Source organism: Dreissena polymorpha, chromosome 10, assembly GCF_020536995.1.
Source record: "Dreissena polymorpha isolate Duluth1 chromosome 10, UMN_Dpol_1.0, whole genome shotgun sequence".
Lineage (NCBI taxonomy): Eukaryota > Metazoa > Mollusca > Bivalvia > Myida > Dreissenidae > Dreissena > Dreissena polymorpha.
Genome location: NC_068364.1, coordinates 5,503,595 through 5,527,675, shown reverse-complemented (window position 1 = coordinate 5,527,675; position 24,081 = coordinate 5,503,595). Strand labels below are relative to the sequence as shown.

At 32.6% G+C, this 24,081-nt stretch overlaps 1 protein-coding gene across 1 annotated transcript; it reads left to right on the top strand.

Moving 5' to 3' along the window:
• The first annotated feature begins 5,948 nt into the window (after positions 1–5,948).
• LOC127848588 (uncharacterized) lies at positions 5,949–19,532 on the top strand. Its single transcript, XM_052381135.1, has 7 exons — positions 5,949–6,079; positions 9,523–10,128; positions 11,245–11,374; positions 11,760–11,786; positions 12,061–12,092; positions 12,718–12,810; positions 13,810–19,532. The coding sequence occupies exons 2-7, from the start codon at positions 9,949–9,951 to the stop codon at positions 13,846–13,848; spliced, it is 501 nt and encodes a 166-aa protein (XP_052237095.1). The 5' UTR covers positions 5,949–6,079; positions 9,523–9,948; the 3' UTR covers positions 13,849–19,532.
• Positions 19,533–24,081: the final 4,549 nt, after the last annotated feature.

Below are 24,081 nucleotides of genomic sequence, written 5' to 3'. Positions count from 1 at the left end.
TTTATCAAGGGGATGGCCATAAGTTGTGTTAAGTGTATTTTAAACATCCCAATATAAAGAAGTGAATATTTATATGTCAACCATGTGAAGGTAAATTCGTTGCTTTTGGTGTTCAATAGATTATTGTTTAATAGAAGTATGTGATCTGTATGATATATTATAATATTGAACGTAAACTAGCATGTTGTTTATTGATGTACATTCAAAATCCTCTCCATGTTTACTATCGCGCATTGATCTTCCGAGAACTATTGATATCACGGTTTATATATAGGAGAAAGGAAAATCCAGAAAGATTCTCATAAGAAAGATTCTTGGAAATTATTGTTTCAAACCGCGATCATTTTTTTATAAGACGATGACAATTAACCTGTACAAAACTGGACAATCGATTCTAAGAAATAACACAATGATTATTCAACAAAACACCAAATTCAGAAAAAAATATTAAAACTGGAACTATCGACTAAGAACTAGAGTGTATGTTCGAATTAAACATCATCACAAGAATTAAAAAACTTTAATACAAAAATAACACTTGTGTCTCTTGTTATCTCCTGGGCAAAACAGATATCCCAAATGAAATACATTTATTACAGATGTGAAGTCAAAGCCATCACAGTTAATGCATAACATGGTATTGCGACATTAAATATTTTTTATTTAAAGTAAGTGAATGAATTTCAACCATGTGTAAGCAAGCACTTGCCTTAAATAAAGGACCGCATACTGATAAACGACGTCTCTCCCGGTTGCCATTACAACATTCGTATGATCTCGGATTTTGTTTTCGGCCTGAGCACAATGCTGTGTGTCGACCGGTAATTAAATTATTTATTTGGTCCTTGTCTTCCTTCTTTGTATTATGGCTAAAATACTGTTTACACTACATGCTAGTCAAAATATGTATACAAGCAAACATAGGTCACATAACATTAAGGAATATAAACTAGTATAAATATCAAATTTAAACAGGTAGTTTGTTCCGTATAGAATACGAATACTATCATTAATCAAAATTGTAAAGATAAACCAGGCAATTAGGTGCCAATTAAGTGCATGTTCTGTATTTGCACATCTTAATTTCATGCGCATTTCACAAAGTATTCCTGAATTTATGGTAGCATTTTAAAAGTGTTTGAAGTTTTCAAAAACGATGTAAAATAATCTGAATAGATATGAAAATGGTTACATATATGTGATGAAGGATTCAACCTTTGAGTAGTTAAAGTGTAATTCGGTTGATAAACATAAGAGAGAAAATAAGTATGATTCTTTGATGTGATGTTCATGTACACAAAAACTGTCATAGAACTAAATGTGAGCCCAAAAGGTGGGGTTCAGAGTAAGGGTTTTACATTTACAATTGACTCCGAAGTATGCCACACTTTCAGCGAGGGGAGGGGGGGTCATATACATAAGCCCTTCATGCATATGATCGTTCGTCCTTTCAATACCTAGTGTCGCGCGTTACTTGTGTGATCACACTTAAATCTGAAATAAAGATTTATCTTTTAATTCGTCTTGAGTTTCACTTTATTCATATGCACTTGCGGAAAAACACCCGAGTAGTAATAATATCTTGTGTGTGCTTTAAGTTTAATATCAAATAATATGTTAAGTACAATTTTCACAATCAAATTTTCAAATTTGGGATGCCCCCAAAACGACCAGCATTGTACTGAGCTTCTGTATAATTATGAACATATATTTTATAACCACAAACCTTTTCTTTCACTTCATATATATCCCTAGTACACGAAAAGAAAATTTGTTCGATAATATAAGATCACATCTATTTGTCATATTGTTAAAACCAAATAAGAGTATTCAAATCCATGTTCAAAGAGCCTTGAATGCATAGAAAATAGATCGTCCCGACAATACTTTGCAAAACGTGTAAACTGGTGTGAATACAAATACATATCATCCTGTTGTATATTAAAAGAGTATGGTTTATCGCCAGAAGATTTGATAGGCAGGCAGAGCGCTGGAAAAGTAAACGCTGATTTCCGTAACGCAGTTTCCGTTACCAGCCCTACGACAAAACGTGTTTGGAATTGGTCACGCCCGCTTTCTCTGATTTAAGAAGAACAGTTTTCAGTTATTGGCATGTGTGTGTACTAACAACTGGCGAACCAGCTAGCATCTGAAATTGTGCATATGTTGAATAACTGAACGCGGAAAAAAGCCTTTGAGAGCCAAAGCAAGACAGAATATTTACTTTCCTGTTACAATTATAATACCCAAGTCTTTACGAATTGTAGGCACCACCACCACCACCACCACCACCACACCACCACCACCACCACTACCACTACCATCACTACCATCACTACCACCACCACCACCACCACCACCACCACCACCACCACCACCACCACCACCACCACCACCACCACCACCACCACCACTACCACCACCACCACCACCACCATTACAACTACCGCCACCGCCACCCCACCACCCCCACAACCACCACCACCACCATACACCACCACCACCTCCAATACCCCCATGGACACAAACACCACCAACAACACCACCCCTACCACCACCCCCACCCCACCACTTCCCCCATTACAACCACTACGACCACTACCCCCACCACCATCACCACCACCACCATCACCCCCACGACAACCACCATCAACACCAACACCACCACTAACACCACAAACACCACCACCACCTCCCCTCCCACCACCATCACCACCACTACCTCCACAACCAATACAAATACCTCCACCACCTCCACTACCACAACCACCACCACCACCACAACACCACCACCACCACCACAACCACCTCCACCACCACCACACAACAACCACCGCCCAAACTACTTCTACTTGAACAACTACTACTATGACTACTACTTACTCTTTTGTAAGTAGAAAACTAAGTGGCAATTATTAATATAGTTACTTTTTCATTTGTATATATTGACTTATTTGGCGTTGTGGTTTCGGAATTTTACCCTAAACTCCCACATATAACCAGAATACATAAATAACTGTTTGGTATCCCAATCGAATTTGATATTTATACTTGTACATGTACTTTACAATCAGCTGTGACAACGTTAACCGTATAGAGGACAAGGAAGATATGAAAAAGGAAGTTAGAAATAGTTTAATAAACAATTATTAACATTCATAACTCACAAAGTTGGACTTATGAATTAAATAAGGTAAGTAAAATGACAATCTTAGTTTTATTCCTGTTTTGTTGATGTTTTTTAATAATAAAAAATATTTTTGAGACAAGTTTTGAGTGTATAGTTCGCAATATCTAAACAACGGCGCCTTACTGGTAGACAACTGGTAGCTTCCTAACTTGCGTTTAACGTGTGCTTTGGTGCATTAATTTTTCTTGTCAGTGAATGATTGTCTCTGTTAATTAATCAGTATCGTCAAATTAATCTAGTCGAACATCTTAAGGATGTATTTCATGTAAGTCTCGTTTTAAAACTTAACATTTTACTAAAATGTATTAAACTTCGTTGTTTTGTTTACTATAAAATATATATGTATCGCTCTAAAAGGATATTCAAATGTAGAAATGTAGAAATATTTGTGATTGATGTTTTACTTGTATGTAAAAGTTATGTATACAAATATGATGCTTTGTAGCAAAACATGTTTAAAAAGTCAACCTGGAATACCTCCCCACCCCACACACCCCAAAAAAGTTAAAGGTCAGTACCGCAAAATCAGGGTCGGTCGGTTGCTTAAAAAAACTTAAGCATCATCTAACCGCGTATGTATAGATCACGACACGAACTTATATAGAACGTGTCATTAATTATTTAGCAACACGTTGACCGTATACATTTACATTTACGTTAACCTTTACATTTGAAAATAAACAAAACGTCCCTCATAACTTGAAATAAATGATGAGCACTTTGATAAAAGATGAACTTTGTTGTCAGCTTTCCTTGCGTATGTCGGATCAACTAAGTAATGGAAGAAGACGGTGACACCAAAGTCAGCAAAGTTTTTTCTTCCGCCTTTCGGAGATACTTGCATATGTTTTGTTGTTAACACTTAATTGAGAAATTGGATACGAACTTCAACTATTGTAAGAGTGGTATATATGTTCAAAAACTTAAACATAATTCCCACGTTTGAAATTCCGTAGAATGCATATTTATAAATTAAATATATAGGCTACTAACTCTGTATGAATAATATTGATGTACGTAAATGTATATGTGTTGTGTGTACATACTTTATTAAGACATATAGGATATCAGATACGCTGTCATTGTGAATTTCGGCGTTCATTTCAACCGTTCGAAAACTTAAACGATTTACAATTACCGCTTCAAGTCGTAAAGCTAAAACTTTACTCATGTTATGTTAAATGTTGTTTTATTCTCGTATTGATATGGAAATGGTCACGTATCACAAACAAAGGTATAGTTTATGTTAAAACACAAATATCTCAGATTATGATTCGAGAGTTGCATTATTCACACAGTCCTTAGTTTTTGCTATTTTATACTTTAGATTTTTAACAATATTTTTAAGCAAAATAAAGTCAAGCAAATGGTCAATTATTGTAACAATATCTGACTTTATAATCGTAAACATGGTAAATATGAAAGTTTCATAATGATATCATTATAATCCGGAAAAAATGTATTCGTTGATTTTATAGCATACCAGTAAAAATCAAACTTATACGTGGGTTATGTTTTCATTCATTTAGGATGTTTAATGTTCAAAGGTTCATTATAATGTTTAAATTTAAATTTTAAAATACATATTCTACTCTTTAATGCTTATATTTATCTTTGTAAAATGAACGTATGTGTGAAATCGTAAAGAAAAAAAAATGTCAGCAAAATATTTTCGATACACGATTCAGATAAGATTTCACGCTCGACAACAAGATATTAGAGTCAATGCAACGCCCTGCTGGATATTAGAATCACAAACGTTGGGACGAATTAAATTAATGCTGTGGTGTCACGCTATTGAGTTGTCAGTGAAAGATCGTTTTCAATGTCGGTGTGAAATTTACGGCACAAAATTTACAAGCATTTATTCGCCTGCACGTGTTGTTCATGATTTTCAAGCCTCTATCAAAAGTATGAAATTATTCGAAAGGTAGTTTTCTTTAAAGGACTTATCATTCTGCATTAATGACAGACAACGATTATGTATTTATGTGAAATATAAACAAACGCCCGGTTTCCATTGATTAAAAAAAGACATGTTACTCAAAGTTCTCTTTAAACCCCGATACATGCATCAAAATGTAATCGTTCCATTCCAATCTGGCAAAACTTGTAGGCTTTTTGTTAATTCAAAGAATCGTCAATTGTTGACAGATTTTCATGTGAGTTTCACATCATTGTTAAAATCAAATCTTCACGCTCAAGTGTGTCCGTCTGCAGGTCAAACGTAATCCTAAAAGGATCCAACTGAATCGGAAAGCGCAATTCTTGGACTTTGTTAAATTAGTCATTATTTTGTGTAGTGTTGTCATTTCTCTATTCCGCGTCAATGGTGGTGTGATTGTCGACGCCATACTCGTTCGCACTTTACAATATTAATTTTTTAGCATTATTACGTTAACCTCATTTTAAGTGTGAATTGGTACAGCGCTTGTCAGAAAAAGTACAAAAGAATAGATAAAATAAAAGAGCAAGATTTAATTAACTCGTTACACATTATGTTCTATGTTACTAAAACATCACTCTACAAAATATAAGTATTATAATGAATATAAAAAGAATGAGATACATAGTTGTTTAATGTTTATGTATGCAAAGTATTTATTCATTTTTGTTTGTAGTGGTTGAATAGTTAAAATGATTTTCGGTGCATTGTGTATGAGTCATTGTTAATATCGCTGATTGCATTATAACAGTTGAATTCATTCAGGCATGGTTATCTTCTTGAAATATAGGGGTTTTAAACATTGTTGTTACTATATATTCGATGTATATAAATCTTCCTCATAACAAACCGTTGTGTCACAATTTTTCAGTTATGAGCATTTGAACATTTCTAGGACTTAGCTGGGATCCTTCAACAGAGCATCAGTTGGTTTGTTTAAAGAGGTATGACGTCTACACATTCATTTGGCAAAGTGCATTTAACATTCTTATGTTCAATTTACCTAAATCGAATAAAATATGTGTGCAACCAGGAAGTAAACTCTACACTGTCATCAAATACTCGTTCGATTCAACCTTCCAGTGGGATTTAAATTCACTCGTATTTCTATGAGCTTTTTAACCACTACAAAATCTTTATCAATAGAGCTCATGCAGATAGATTTACCTAAACAACATTTCATTAACATATATCTTTGCTTAATCTATAAAAGTTGGTATTTTCTTGCATGCACGTGAAAATAAAAATGTTATTGAGAGTTGAAACACACGAGACCAATTGAATAAGAAACCATTCATGTCATACTTAATATAATATTAAAATTAATATAATCAAAAGGATGGTAACAATTTTTGCCCGGTGTATTTGAACCATGCCGATATAAATAAATTAATATTGATATTTCTTACATGTTACGGAAAAAATCTAAGCGTTTGTTGTTCTAAAGCTCATTTTCGATAGTTGATAAAACTGATCAATATTTATGACATGTATGTAACAACGGTTGAATATAACACGGAAAATCCAGAAAGATTGTCAGCAAAAAGATTATTGATAGTTATTGTTTCAAATCGCGAATATTTAATATAAGGCGATGACAAGTAATCTCCAAAAAACTGACAATACCTGCTAAAAATAGCACAATAGCACAATCATTATATAATAAACACCGAAGTTACAATTAATAATTAAAATTGGGATCACCGACTAAGTACTTGGAATTGATTTTCGAATTTAAAAAATAACAATTTGGGAAATAGGGTAAAAATTCATATATACATCAATATTCTTAAATTAAAGACACTCTCAGAAAGTTATGTTTCTCTGGTTACAATCCCATTATTAATCTTCAAATAGAGAGCACGTATCAGTTATTGGCAAAATATTATGCACTTAGTATTAGTTATTTGTCCTGACCCGGAAGCTCGTAAATAGGTTAAAGAATTGCAGTGATATGGCTGAAATACTGAAATAACACGGCAAGCTAGTAAAAATATGTAAACATGCAAATATACGGCGCATACAATTGGGGAATTTAAACCTGTATAAATATCAAATTTAAACCGGTAGTTTGTTCCGTAAACAATAAGGATACTAGCCTAAATCGAAATTGAAAAGATAAACCAGGAAGTAACGCGAAAATGCACATCTTTATATCATGCGCATTTCATAATATCGTCCTACATTCAATGATTTTGCTGAAACGTTCCTTGATTAGTTATTAAGCATTCGAAAAGTGTTTAAAATGTTCAACAAGAAATGTGTTTGTCAGAAACACTATGTCCTCTTCTGCGCCGCTTTGATTTTTTTTTTTTTACTTTTGACCTTGAAGAATGGCCTTGACCTTGACCATTCACCACTCAAATGTGCAGCTCCATGAGATACACATGCATTCCAAATATGAAGTTGCTATCTTCAATATAGCAAAAGTTATTGCAAAATGTTAAAGTTGGCGCAAACAAGCCAACAGACCAACAGACAAGGCAAAATATGTCCACCACTATAGTGGTTGAGGACATAAAAAAGTTATTTAATGTAATAAATGATCCAACCTTTGAGTAACGGATGTGTTCTTTGTACACAAATCTGTGATACTAAATTGGCGTTTAAAACGTGAGATTCAGAATAATGGTTTTAAATTGACAATTTACTCCCAAGTTCGTACCACTTTCAGCGAAAGCGGGGTTGGGGGAGGGGGTTAAAATATACATTTGCCCTTCATTTTACGATCGTTTATCCTTTAAGTATTTTGTGTCGCGCGTTATTGGTTAAATACTGGTCCGTTGTTTTATTTTTTCGACATTACCGCGGTGATGGTCCTTTTTAGCACAAAATACCATTTTGAACTTCTATTGAATGTAACTCGAAAGATATTGCTGCATGACTGATGCAAGCTTCACAAAAGATGTTAACTAGCATGGGAAATTTCACACCTCGGTATTTTTATGCTCTCTGATAGAATGATCGGGGGTATATTGTTTTTGGCCTGTCTGTCATTTTATGTATGTGTCTATGTGTCTGTTTGTCTGTGTGTCTGTCCCAAAACTTTAACCTTGGTAACAACTTTTGTAATATTAAAGATAACAACTTGATATTTGGCATGCATGTGTATCTCATGGAGCTGCACATTTTGTGTGATGAAAGGTCAAGGTCATCATTCAAGGTCAAAGGTCAAATATATGGCTTCAAGACGGCGCAGTAGGGGGCATTGTGTTTCACGAACACAGCTCTTGTTTATATATTTCATACAGCGACTGTGGAGTTTTAAAACAAAAGTGAAATGTGGAGTCAACGATGTCCTACGGAGTTACGTCTTACTATTCGTTTTATTTTCGGATGGTTCAAAATGTTAGGCAAATATTTATTTGTGATCACATGTGGGGCTGGAATTAAGATGTATCTTGTTATCCTTGTGGAGTTTCACGTAGTTCATATGCACTTACGGATAAAAACTGTGGATCAATCTAAGCTTTATTTGCAGAATGTGTGCTTTTTGGTGCAATTATATGTATTTTGTAATATTTAGCATGTTTTAATTCAAAATAACAATAATATGAGAAGATAGATAAAATCTAAATTCTGGGTTTATTTGGGATGCCCGAACACGCACAACATATTACCGAGCCTCTGTAAATAAACATATTTTTTAAACCTAAACCTTATCTCTAACTTCACATAAAACCTTAGTGAACTAAAACGAGAATAAGGATAACAAAACAATCTATATATCACTTTTTTTTTCTTTTCTATAAGAACTGATGAACCAGCTGAACATGAATATTGTGAAGGTGTTGAATGAATGAACGAGGAAAAAACCTTTTAGAGATAAAGCAAAAAATAATATTTACTTTTATGTTACTCACAATTGTAACGCCCTACTCTTTGCATAGTGTAGGATGTCTGGATGTCGTTCGTTTAACGTACAAGGCCATAATCGAAGTAACATAAACATTTCTTGGAATGTTTTGTATGCGTCAGTAATGGACGGGATGATCTTTATGATAAAATAGGTTGAAATTGCGGAAGTGTGAACTTTCCGTCAATCGTTGTGTTGCTTTGTATATTAATCTTCCTAATAACAAACAGTTTTACATATTCTTCCGTAAAGGAAAATGGGAAGTTTATGCAAATAAACTGGGATTCCTTGAATCAACCTCGATTTCGCAACAGCATCACCATGTATTGTATTTTTTAATTGTCTACGTCATAAGTGCGTATATTTGATTTGAATTGATACGGTTTTTTCATTTCATTTTATTGGGATGCTTTGTTTCGATTCTCGAAAGCTGTTATTCTGAATATTGGTCAAATTGGATGCTTTAAACCGCTTTATTTAGAAATTGTTATCAGTAAAATAGTATAACTCAAAGTATATTTTACTTTTCAGGTTTTTACATAAATATACCGGAAATACGGTCAATACGTCTGCATAGTTACATGATGCCATAAACACACCTTTGTATTGATATAAAGATTGGTTATTAATATAAGAATACGACTGTTTATGAAGAAATAATAGATACGGATACTTCAATAAAGTGTGTTAAAATATGTGGAATGAAATCCGATATAGAAATCTATGATATTAGCGTTGAAACACGATTGATATCCAAAGTTATATACATATGTTGATCTGTTTAAAACCTCTGATAATTAATTGTATAAATAAATACAAAAGTTAACAATCAGTAGTGAAAAGTATTTGTAGAAATAAGTGTTATTTCAAACCTTTCTAAGAGCAAACAAGTGTTTGAACTTACCAGAATAAACATTGTTAAAAAATATATATATAGTGAACAAAAAAACGCTTCAAATGGCTGAAAGTGACAAGCCGTTTGCCGAAATAGACAGTATTCGGATTAGAATCGAACATTTAAATCTTAAGTTTAAAAAACTTAACTTAGAGGCGTTAAAGGTGTTTCAAAAAATAAAATCTATGGACACGGAACTTAATGAAGCAGAGCTGGATGATGCGCTGAAAGCTTTGGATAAGGTAAGAATTGTCTTCATAATCTATGCATATAAAGCGGATAGTTGTAGGTCTATTAACTTGTAAAATTTGCAGGATTTTTAATGAAACTGAGTATATACAGAATATTAAGAATACGAATAGAAAGTTGTTTTGGTAACCCGACTAATACTTATCTGGACCATGAGTCGTGTGTTAAATACGTCAGTAGTTTTTGATGCCCTCGAAAGAAGGTCTGTAGTATTCGCATAGTTCGTCCTTCAGTTCTACGCCCTCTTCTTATGAAACTTCCAATAATGAAATAAGTATTTAATGGAAAGTTTAGAGTAAAGTACATGTTCATTACTCTTTCCTTATGAGTTAACGAGTAAATGACATAAAGCTTTTTGTGTTGTCGATTACTATTACTATCGAATGTATTTTAATAAAACAATTTGTAAACAATAATTGCGCACATTAAAGGAAAGTACAGGGAAAAAAAAGAACTACGAATATATATTATATCAGTATACTGGGACGTTTGTTCCTTAGCTTTTTTGCATTCACAATCTGTTTGTTGTGTGGAGCTTATCTTTATATTTAGTACATGTTTTAAATGAACGATAGCCGAATTTAACAGAAAATGATAAGTACACGGACAATACTTCTCTCTCTCTCTCTTCAAGTTTTGCAGAGCTTTTGTCATTCGTTCATTTTGATGGTGATGGCGATGGAGATGAACATTGCCTGATTGTGTTTTTTTTTTATTTATTTTTTGTGTGTTTTTCAATGCAAATCGCATTTATCCGCAAAAATATGTAATTACTAGCTTTCTATGCTTTATGCAACGAAGTGTTTCAGATTAATTGAATTTATTTTGCTATGATAAATGATTATTTACACGTAAATGTCTTAGTGCAAAACATCTTGACTAGGTGTGAGGCGCCTTAACGCCGGTTTAAAACCACATGGCCACTTTTTGCAATGCATGAAGGCGAACGTGGATTTGTGGATTTGTGTTTGCCTTTGGCTTATTTCTAATTACATGACACTGGGTCACTTGCCTTTAACAAAAGACCTCGCAAAAAAATTACCTCGGAGTGATTACACAAATAATTTTCCGTTAATGCTATCGGAATTAAACTTGTTTTATACTTATAGTACCAAGCGGCCCAAGATGATATAAGCAATGAGGCCAAGAAGTATATGGACGGTGTCAAAGATCTGAAAATAAAACTCCTTCAAGAGCATCGACAAGTCCAAATTCGCGAACAGACAGGGAGAAAAAAAGGTAAAAAAAAAAACACAAGTTATGCACCTTCTTTAAGAGTAATTATGAGCATGTATATTTGCCCTTATCCGTCGTTCGAGTTTTCGTATTCTTTTGCTAGATGTAGGGTATTTAACAACTTAAAATGCGCATAGCTCTTACAGGATTGCTGTTAAAATGATGCAATTTAAAACAGCATATACAATAAGTTTCGTCGGTATATTGCTGAAATAAATCGACACCTTTGGAGAATTGAAACAAACAATAATACTGCACTATGGACAAATCTTATATTGTCTGTGTTATCATTAATTAAAATATCCTTCAAATATATATAAATATATATAGATATTGATATAATTCTATAATTACACAAAAACAACACACGAATACTATTACATTTCAGTAACTGACAGTGGCATTGGATCAGCAGGTAACATTTTGCTCATATCAATATTTATTGGAACTTCAGGTCATAGATTGCGCATATATATATGTATTGGACTTAAAGATAATACATTGCACACATCCAATACTAAAACAAAATCCTAATCTGCAATTTCGTGGGATGATTTTCTTCGTGAATTAGGCCTTGTTATAATGTATTTATTTTATTTTTTATAGCGAAATAAAGGAAATTTCATTGTCAACGCATGATTTTTGAAGTTATTGCAATATCACATTTATATCGACAAATATCTTTTCAGGATTTGTCGGTTCAGTTGGGATTAGTGCGGAGGTAAGGTTTATGCTTTTAATTAGCCAAATTAAATGAATATGAAAATGCGAAATCGAACATTAAATTTCAAGTTCTCAAAGAGACTAAGATTTGATTGAGGTCTACCTTTTTTGCTTGTTTGCATTAATTGCATGTAAATATATTTTCATGCCTAAAAAAACCGTGGTAACGTGATTGGTTTTAGCTACTTGTAAAGTATTTTGTTATATTGAAAAGGAAAGTTAAAGTTCGTTTATAATTTTCCATTAGTATGATTCAATTCTCAGTACCACTTATTCTAATAAATCATTTATGTTTTTGCATACACAAGTAGTGTATGCTATGAAAATATTCACATGGTAAATGCTTTTTTGCGTTGTCATATCGCGTTTAATCATACATTCAGACGTACATAATTCTTCCAAATATGCGTGATGTCTGGTTCGAATAGATTTATTAATATTAAAATAGTCTCCCTCACAAACCATATAAGCCTTCATACATAAAAACCAAAAAAAACAATATGTCATTGTATTCTTGCGGCATCTTGTCGCATATTTTCACTTAAAATAATAAATATACTATCAGCTAGCTTATTCTCATACAACGTGTTTTTATATTGAACTTTTTTGCACTGTGTCCTCAGCGCCTATCTGTACCGGTTCAAACGACAGATGAAGGTCAGCAACCGAGTCTTATCAGCTTGTCAGGACCATCGGGCTTGTCCCTGACTTCCCTGGTAAGTTGTGCAATGTTTGTTGCCTTACAATGTGCGACAAATAAGTTGATAATACCAACGACCCGATAAGTTCACTCTAGCTTGAATAGAATGTTATTGTTTGACCATTTCCATTTGACTTTATGCAAGATATATTAATATTATTTTATTCACAAAAGATTTATAACCTTAAACACTAGAAACAAATATAACCAGTCGTTATAAACAGATGGGGTAATCACGTGATAGTCAATATGGCGACGTCAACGCCGTTTTATACTTTTTATTACTTGCATTAAACGTTTAAATGCCGCTCACTTTCTAGCCATATCAGCAAGTTAGTAAAGAGCGTTTATTTCGTGTTGATATTCGCTCTTTATCTGGACTTTTCACGCTGCGAAATTTCTTAGCGGGGTGACCTTATAAAAGCTACATTAAGAACATTGTGGGGAGTAAAGTCGAAACACAAAGCGAATGTTAATATGAAATCAACGCTAATCACATGTTTATTGATATGGCTGGAAAGTGAGCGTCATTTAAAAAATAAACAACAGCAATACATGGTATAAAACGGCGAAAAGTAACTGTCTCGGCGTGGACGTCGCCATCTTGACTATCACGTGATTGTTCCCTCTGACAAAGCTACAACATTTCCGATACCAAAGTTCTGTTTTAAACTATAGCAACAAGCAACCGCCACTCGTTTCATATGATGTAAAGATCATACTTTCTTAAACTCAATCAACAAATATCGTTTATGTATTTATATTAACAATAATATTGTTAAGTTGCAACAACGAATGACGCACAAAAGAAGGCAAAAACAATAGTAAATATATCTTTGTTTTTTCTGTAGATGAAAAAACAACACACTGTTCGTTCAAAGGATTTATTGTTTTAACATTTTGTCAATCAAAAATAAATCAAAATTCCATGTTATCTGTCAAGTTGTTGTTTTTATTTGAACTACTTCATACTTTTCAGAATAGTAATGCAATTTAAAATGCTTGTTCCTTGCAGAATCTAAATCGAAATGGTGATGATGACTACACTTGTTAACCTGGAGTCGATTTGCGTGTTTTTTATTTGGCTTCTTGAACACTTGAAAGAAACAAGATAGTCAACATAATGATATGGATAAAGGCAGTGTTTGCATTAATTAATGGTTTTGCATTATTGACTCATAATAAGTGCCTCGAAACTTACAAAAATGCCGCCATTGAAACATATTTCAGGCTTCCAGTATCCAACACTTGGAAGTGATTTCTTCTAAACGTTTCAACAGTACAGATAACACTTGTTTTATAAATCAAAGGTGACAGGACATCTGGAAAGAAACAATATTGTTGGGAGAAACAATATTGCCATACTGATTCAAGAAATTATGTTGTTTGTGATATATGTAATCTAGTGTTTTGTTTTGCGAAATTTGTAAAAACTTCCAGGAGGTTTGAGCCAAACTTCTAGAGCATAGGCCAAGAAGTTATGACTGTCAGTTTGCAAAAAGAATGAAAATCCCGTAAGTGACGTGGTGGATCAAGATATTTGTGTCCTAATTTGTGTTTCTATGCAATTAAAAATTGTGAAATACATTACGATATACAATATGACTTCATTATTACAACATACACTACAGGATAAAACAATTGTAGCCTTTATGTATAGTGTTTTTGACTGCGCTAATTTAAATATTTATTTTGAATGCTATTAGTATCAACAACATGTATAACAAACAACAAGAACGGCTGTATTTGGTATATATCGCACTTCTTCCATAATTTGCGTATAATGAAAATGTGTTAATAGATTTTACATATGTTACTTAAATATATCAACACATATACTAGTATGTACTTCATGTCACCAACATGAAAATATTAATTAAAGTTAATTTGTGGTTATTTTACTCAGATATAGATTTGTTCCTACCTCTACAGTTATAGCGCTGCAAAGATTTGTGAATGACACGATTGTATTTCGATTGATCACTTAAGTTACTTGATTATTTTTTACATTATATTTTTTTACGAGCGTTCATATTTGGTTTTTGGGCAGTCGTGACTAGAAATATAAGATTAACGTTAACATAGGAATAGTATTAATGATTATTGCATATGTTACTATATTTTGTAAAAAAAATTGGCCGTTTTGTCGCGAATAACTCGTGAAAATCTCGGTATTGAGCAAGTGTGCAAATAACCGGTTACTGGCACACTGTGCCAAAATCGGTTATTTTCAAACTTCCGGTTATCTCGCAGCAACGGCGGATCGTCGGCACGCGTTCACGTTACGCAATTTGCCAACAGAGCGCTAAAACAAAATGGCGTCTGAACGGGTTTTGGAATCGCTTTTTTTTTCTCAAAACCGGCTTTCCATACTTGTATTTTTTCATGCAACTGATAGCGCAATTTATGACGTATGTTGTATGACGTAATTTCTCTGGTGAAACACACTAGTGTGAGTTAAACTATCTTGATTTTAAGGACATGTTGGAGGTGTTGTTTTTTAACAGTAAAATATTTGTTTAAATCATCGAACAAATGCAAAACGTATTTCGCATTGCGTGTTGATCATGCATAATTGTAAACTTCGATAGGAATACAATAAAACAGTTTGGTTTAAAATAAGTTTCGATAAAGAAATGGAATAATACAAAATGTAAGTGCAACTCATTACAAAATGTAAGTGCAACTCCTATCAAATTCATTGTTATAAATATTGATTTAAAGTTGTCATTGAGGTACTAAGCGTGTCGTTTATATTAAATTATGTTTTTATTCCGATATTAATTATTAATTTCGATATATACAATATTAATTATTAATTTCGATATACACGACATATGTATACACATGATGAACAGCTTCAATAAACAGGTCATTATATGGAGCAAGTGTGCCTTTAGTGGTTATTGGCACACTTGGTGTTTATTTGCACTCGGGCTAATAACTCACCAAGTGTGCCAATAACCACTAAAGGCACACTTTCTCCATATAATAATCTATACATATTTATTCATTGGTGTGTCTATTAGGACGCAGTGATATTCCTCCATTCGGAACGGAAACAAATAATATTTTATTTTAGGGCCCAACTGTGAAACAAAAACAAACAATTTCATTATTAAAAAAAAAACATTGTCTCTTTATTAAAATAAACTTTTCTACTTGCTAAATTTACTGACCCCATTGGTTACCAGAATGATTAACATCAATATAATATAAAAAGGACACATTATTAAGAACACAAATTTTCCCATCAATTTACCCGCAACTTATAAATGTTGTTGTATATCAACCTTGTTAATAATAATGTTGTTGCTAATATAGTGACATGCTGTTTATGACCATGCTGTGTTTTTTTGTTTAAGTGATTTTAGCCAATTAAGTTTGTTGATTTATAATGAAGACATACAATTGTGGAAACGATGGGTAAAATATAATTTCAGGTAATGGTCAAAATGGGTAAAATATAATATCAGGTAATGATCAAATAAAGATAAGTTTGTTTGCTGGACACTAATATATAATTTTCACTCCATGGCTCGTGGTTTTGGCTGTCTAACTCTCGAAAAACAAATGTATCTGAATTAATATAATATTATAATTCATTTCATCCTGGCATAATATATAAAATATTTCGTGTTTTTATTGTAATAATATCCGACCTTCAAAATGATTGTATATTTCTTATCGTATTTGACCGTTCGGTGTGTCATGTTGGCTTTGTGTGAGTGAATTGTGTTCATTTTATGTGTCTTCCATTTTTGTAAGATTTGTACTTTGACATAACTACATTTTGCAAATAGGTTGACTTCAGTTTCTATATGCAGTATGTACCCTAATGAAATTTCAATTTCGTACACATAGTTTTGATATTTTGTAAGATTCACATATAAGATTTTCAACAAATTGTTTATGCGATCTCTGACTTCAATATATTGCCACAACACCACGAAGGATTAAATTTCAACCTTCCTAAGGGCGACTGCACAAATATAGCTATGCATTTTTGGTTTTATCAGTACATATTGCGCGTTTCTTTGATTCATATTGAACAGCGAGGACTTATCCCAATATTGTGGACAATTCGAAACCAAATCGTTAAAAAAACATTTTTTGCACCTGATATTTGTATGTCAATAAATAATAGGTATGATGTACAAGTGCAAGTGACAAAAACAATTTTATAAAAATTAATGAAGATTATATCAGAAATTTATAAAAATAATTAATTGGAAAAATATCATATACAGTCATGTCGAGACATGTGAAGTCTAACCATTTTTATGTCCGAATCCATTTGTGTTAAGATTTTGATCAAGGTCTAGTGTTATTGTTGATATTCTGTGACAGCTCTTGTATGTTTTTGCTTCATTGGTTTCACACTTCTTTATGACATTCATCATCGTAATTTGAAGTATTCGAATTAGCAAGGCGTCCTGTGTCTGTATTATCGGTATCAAATTACGTGTTCAGTACTCTATAATGTTTTGTGATGTGCGACTGCCAATGTCATTAGTTGTACAGGGTCATTACTACAATTGTTCAAGTTTTTTTAATTACAATTGTAATTTGTACCTCTATTAGTCGGTGTTTAGTTATGTTGTATTGATGACAATTTGTTTGTAAAACTATTGAAATGTGGTGCTAATATTGGGAAGCATAATGAGGATATTTTTTACGTATATAGGTAGAAATCCGATCCTTTTGTGTCATATCCCATTCAATTCATATTTGTGAATGATGTTTATTTTAAATGTTCACGTTGTATTACATTTCGAACATTGAAGAATGTAGTCTGGAAAGTGTTTTACATTCAAATATCTTAGTGTGTATACATATTGTTTATATCGTTTCCAACATCGTTGGTGCATTGTAACTTCTTTGCGACGTACAGCTTGCCAAACTAGAATTGATATTCGTGAACTCAATGTACATTCATTACAGACTGTACTTGTATCCTCTATTTTGTGTATGCTTTATTTTGCGTTTTATTTTTGTTCATGTGTTTGGCAGTTTTAAGTATGTCATTACAGACAATTTACTGCGATGGGCTTTTTTTTAAGGACCTTATTATAATCCAGTACGAACAAACTCATATATTAATCGTTACTGTATATCTGTACATTAAACTATCTAAAATAACATTCAAATTCAAGAGGCATTAGCATGATAGAACTTCATTTTACCTCCGGTATTTTTGTGTGTTTAAGGTCAGTAACCATTCGTTATACATAATAAGATAATACAACACAACATAAACCATACTTTAAACAAGGTAAAGGACAGTAATATAAACCTGTCGTTAAAATGGACCAGATGGGATGCATTTTTAGGGTGGGGGGGGGGGGGGGGCTGATTTTCGAAATCGACTCACATTTTATGCCAACAAGAAGTTAAGAGAGCTGAAACGGCGAATTTATTATTATTATTATATTTGTTTGTTTGTTTAACAATTAGTAATCACTCTGCTATGCCTGGATTTTGTTTGGCTGTTCATCGAACTTGACCTTGATGTTATGTCAACAAACATCCGCAGAAAATTTAATGAAAACTGTATGAGTTAGATCGCGGAAATCGAAAATTTCATAAACATTGTGCAATATAATTATATATGCCCGGTGCGAATTAATCGGTTATAAAACCATGTTTATATTTAATGTCATTTAAAATTACTACAAGTTTGATGAAGATTCATTGACAAATAAACAACTTGCAGAGTAAAAAGCCGCCCAATGATCCATCCAACCATTCACCGCCAAGGGTATTCCAATACAATACACTTCGAGCGACGGGCGTATCGAAATGAAATGAACTGCGATCATCGCCTCGAAATGTTGGAGGAAAAGAATCGGATGTTCTATTATACTAAACTATCGACACCTGTAGGACTTATTTTTTAAACTTATCATCCCATTTTTCCCGAAGGCTTGTTATACAATTTAGACTGTTGTTCTGTTTTTTCTTGTGGATGTATAAATAGAGTAAACATTGGTGTTCACTGCTAAATCCCTGAAATATGATCAAGTAAGAGAAATAAATGCTGGGAAAGGTTTCATTTCACTAGAAAACGGCCGAAAAGAGAAGGTGCAAAAACAGTCGATTTTGATTTGTGTCGAGATTTTTCTTTGTTTGGACATAACATGTTTTTGTATTTTGTTTAACAATTCAGCTTAGAATTCCCTTTAAGCCAATGTATGTAAATGAGGGTCTCTATGTGCAAATAGTGGATTTATATTTGTTAACACTTTCCGTTTCATATTGAATTATATACGGCAAAATATGTTTAGTATATTGTGACCTGAAGATTTAAACCGTTTGATGGTTAGTTTTACAACGCTCTTGTCCATAATACATGTACCTATATTATTATCTGAATATTGCTAAGCTATACGTGTATTGCGCTGTTTGATAATGTTGAATGTGTTGCATGTTCTTATAAATTATTCAGGTGTCATTGTTTTTGCTTTTCATCGAAGTGCATGTTACCTTATGGATGGAAATTGATATTTAATAATATATGGTAAATATTTGTCCATATCGCATAAACGTTGCTTGATTATGAGAATATGTGTAGCTGTTGAAAGCATATGTAATATATACGATGCATATATTGTTTGGTATTAGTTATATACCGTTGACTGTTGTTATTATCTTGGGTACATCTGTGATTTGTTCGGAAGTTTGTTTCTGTTACAAATAAAAACTATACATGACTAAATAAAGTTGTGTGTTCTTTAACAGTTTTCAAGTTCTATTGCTTTTGCTTCTTTTAACTGCATGTTACATTATGAATGAACACCAATATTTGATAATATGTGGTGTCTGTTGGTGCAAATTTTACACAGATTGTTTGATAATTGGAACATATCTTTCAATACAAATTGTGCACTTATTTGTATGAATCAAGTGTTCCATATCATTTTAATGCATACATTTATATCAATATGCAGCAGAGTGGTATAGTGAATAGTGCACAGAGGTGAGTGATGCCAACCGAGTCTAAAATTACTCACCGTTGCTAGGGAGATATTTTATTGTTTTACCGAACAAGAGGACTGACTACTCGCAAGGGTACGAATTATACAAGCGCTCATTGACGTGGATTTCATACTTCTATATGTTTATCAGCGCCTACTGTTTGTTAGCGTGAAGTGATTTTTCTGACACTCAGTGTTACTTATGTCAATTAAAATCCTTTACAATAAATCTATATCTAGTGCAGCATTGCTCGGATAAAACTGTCACGCGCCGTAAAACAATGCTATTTTGTTTATTTCCATGAGTTTATTTTGATGTTATAAAACCACAACGGCAAAATAACAGGAAAAACAAAATACAAAGGAAGTGTGGAAACAGTGGCGTTTATTTATTCGGCACGAAATTTGAACGTTGTTTGTTTCACGTGTGAGTAGGACAAAGGAGAATTACTCTTTAAGTATTTACCAAACGTTCAGGCAGAGTTGTCGTTCTTAAAACGCAACCTTGCATGATAAATGGTATTTCATCAACATTTAATTTTATTTCATTCCCACATACTTAAGATGTCGTGATTAAAATCTAAGCAGCATTTGTATCATGCCAGGAATGCACTTTTATGACGCGCGTCTCTAGATTTCAAAGTCGTATATATCTCCTTTAAACGTAGATATTTCGACATATAAAAGCTGCATATAGATTAAAGGGACTTTTCACAGATTTCGGCATGTATTGAAGTGTGTCATCACATGCTTTATATTGAGAAATGTAACCATTTGATCTTAAAAGCTCCAGTAAAAAAACAAGAATGAAATTAAAGAAAGTAATCCTCAACTGGGCTCGAACCTATGACCGCTGGAGTAAAAGTCCATAGGTTAGACCACTAGGCCATCCGTGCTGATACAATGAGTGTATTTAATATTTTATATAAGCAATCCTAAAGTATCACAAAATATAACGACAACAACAGAACTCTCCAAATTATTCAATCATTTCGCGTTCCAACGCTTAATGATTTCAGGGTTTTAAATTGTCATAAGATGCATATGATAAATATTTTCGAGAATGATAAATGTTCAGTATTACTGTTTCCTCACAAATATCATAACTACAACAAAAAATTGCGAATCTAAAACATTAAAATTTGTGTCAATTTACCAAAACGTGAAATGGCCCCTTCAAGTGTCAAAAAATATCAACTAAAACATTCCTCATTTTATTAAATTTGAGTGTTTAACTTTAAAATTACGGTATTCATCCCATATTTAAATATGCAAATGGCAGGTTTCTTATTTTTTACTACAAAAAAGTATCGTTATTAACCAATCTTATATTTAACGAAAAATGTAGATCTCATTTTCTGATTTAAATTACTTAATTGTTTGTCAAGCATGGGCAAATTGAATTTTAAAGTTCGTATGGTCTATTCCTTCGTTTCAGAACTTATAACTTTTTATTGAGCGATAATCAACGACAAATCATTTACGTATTTCAATATTTGCAATATATGTTTGGTTTCTCTTTTTCTGGATATATACCTTTACATTACGAACTCGATCCGTTTATCTATGATCTGAACGTTGTGATCAAATAAATAGGCTACTTTGAACTTGTAATCGCTCGACTTCATAATATGCGATTAGGGCTACTTAAACTAGTATTTGTTAAATCGGAAATAAGACAGCCGAAAGTAAGAAGGATTAAGTCGCCACTTTCCTCACTTGCGGATCCTAATAGCGTTATTTATATCTAAGCTTTACAGCAGATTAAGCATATCACAATGGTTACTTTTCGTGTAACGTTTTGTATACGGGCATTTGCTTTTAAAATCATTTTACGCCGGTGCACATTTATTCAACGTTAAATGTCACCCGCAGAGTTGTATATGAAATATCACTTTTAATAAGTAAAATAAAAAATACATTCGATAAACTGCCTTATTGTATACATATACATGTGATTGTAAACACAATAAAAGCAATCCGATGTTGTAATTGCGCCTTATATCTTTTGTCCTTATATTGATGAGTTTTTCTTTCTCAAATAATACGAGTAATGGGCACTTAACCACAATGATTGTGTATTTTCAACCATTTAGTTTTTCATGTAATTGTTATGATATATTTGACATTATCGATACGACATTAGCGACAGCAGTTATACCCACACACAAATTAGCACAATTAACAACAACTGCATACATAACGAATTGTGAGGCATCAATACAACACATAAATTTACAAAAAGTGAGATCAAAACATTTCGCTGGATATAATTGTCTAGAGTGTTGAGCACGAGATTTCTTTACAACGATAAATAGAATAAATCTTTAACACACACACTAATATAGCAGATGTTTACCTTTTAAGCTATATATTTGAACGTACGCAATTTAGGGCAATTAAAATAAGAACGTAAATAGTTGTAAAATGCATTCGCATTTGACTTTGATGTTTAGCTTTGTGTCTGTACAGCAATATCTATAAATGTAATAAAAAAAAACTTTATATATGAAAATTCTATCTATTTATTTTTATTATGAATAAAAAATAGTATTTTTACATACCAATAAGCAGATGGCAGGTGATGCTATGTATAATACACGAAAATACACTACAATAAAATATATAAAATACAACACTTAAAGGGTCCTTTTCACAGATTTGTGGCATGTATTGAAGCTTGTCATTAAATGCTTAATATTGAAGAAAAAAATTGGACCTACAAATCTCTAGTAAAAAAACAAGAATACAATTAAAAAAGGGAAAAAAGTAACCCTCAACAGGGCTCAAACCACTGACCCCTGGAGTCCTGGAGAAAAAAGTCTCCGCTTAGACCACTCGACCATTCCATGCTCATGCTATGAGCGGATGTATTTTTTTCCAAATTATTCAATCGTTTCGCGTTGCAACGTTTTATAATTTTCAGGTTTTCAAATCGTCAAAAGATGCATATAATGGATATCTTAGAGCACGGTAAATATTCAGTATTACTATTTCCTCACAAATATCATAACTAACACGAAACTTTGCGAATCTGAAACTTTTTTTTATTTTGTCAATTTACCAAAACGTGAAACATCGCCTTGGAACAATTACTTAGTAATCCAGAATATTTGAAAGTTAGACAGGTTATCGCTAGAAATAAAAATATTATAACACATATGTAGGAGATTTTGGGAGATTTTGCTCTTCCCAAATATGTTTATCTATAAAATAATTCTTTTCTCAGTCCGATTTTATGATTACAGTTGGTGTCAAATCGACAGGTCAAGCCAAGGGCGTTGTGTTTGTCATTTATACGATAATTACCATAAAGAGAGCGATATAATTACTGGACAGTTAGAAAAAGTCATAAATTGACCACTCTCACATCTGGACAATAGGCGCACACAGGGCATTGGGACATTTGTATTAAAGGGACAATCATCTTAAAAGTAGTTATAAGTAGAAACTGGCTAACATTCGAATTGTGCATACACAATATATTAAAGTATCATAACAATTTCAAAGCGGAAAAGGTGAATACATAAAAATGATTAAAAGAGCATAGGAATTGGTTTAATACAATTCGGGAAATTAGAATTTATGTATTTTGTCCAGTTAAGTCTATAATATATGTGCATTATTTGAAAATCGAAAAAAAGTAAACCAGTGATATAGTAACCTGAACGTGCTTGGCAAATTAATTATTTTATTTTTGTCTACCAATATGTACTAAATCAATTGTAAATGTGTTGGGTGGTGTACCTTTAAGTCATGCTTCGAACATCGAATGTGTTAAAAGCGATATTGACGCAGCTTTAATTGGATATGCATTAGGCCAGAGTTTATAAAATGTAGTTACTCGAAATCGCCGGTATACATTCATTTTTATGACTTACAGTGGTTTAATTGAATGCCGTATTGCCAATAAACTTTGAAATTGGACTACATGTAACAATGGTTAAAACCTGGTTTCATTGTTAAATTTGGTGAAAAAATAACAATCTGGCATTTTCTCTGTTTAATTAAAAACACACCATTATTTCCTTTTCGAGAAATTCGCCGACACACCTATTCAAAATGTTAACACAAAAACAGATAATGAAAGAATTGAATAAAAGAAATATATATTTCGTTATATAATTTCATTTCTAATCATTTATTATCTTAAAAAGAATGCGTCTCTGAGGAAAATATCGAATTCTCTGAGTAATTGAGGATTACATAGACTAACAAATATCTTATTTTTGTATTCATACAAGAAAATACATAGGCCGAAACACTCAAGATAAAATATCCCACGCCTTAAATTGATATGCTTTATTGTT

What these genes read in the sequence shown, in the direction of transcription:
- LOC127848588 (XM_052381135.1), top strand. Translation starts at nt 9,949, where the DNA reads ATGGCTGAAAGTGACAAGCCGTTTGCCGAAATAGACAGTATTCGGATT. An exon ending in CAGTGGCATTGGATCAGCAG is followed by an intron (nt 11,787 to 12,060) that starts GTAACATTTTGC and finishes ATATCTTTTCAG; the next exon opens with GATTTGTCGGTTCAGTTGGG. An exon ending in CAGTTGGGATTAGTGCGGAG is followed by an intron (nt 12,093 to 12,717) that starts GTAAGGTTTATG and finishes CTGTGTCCTCAG; the next exon opens with CGCCTATCTGTACCGGTTCA.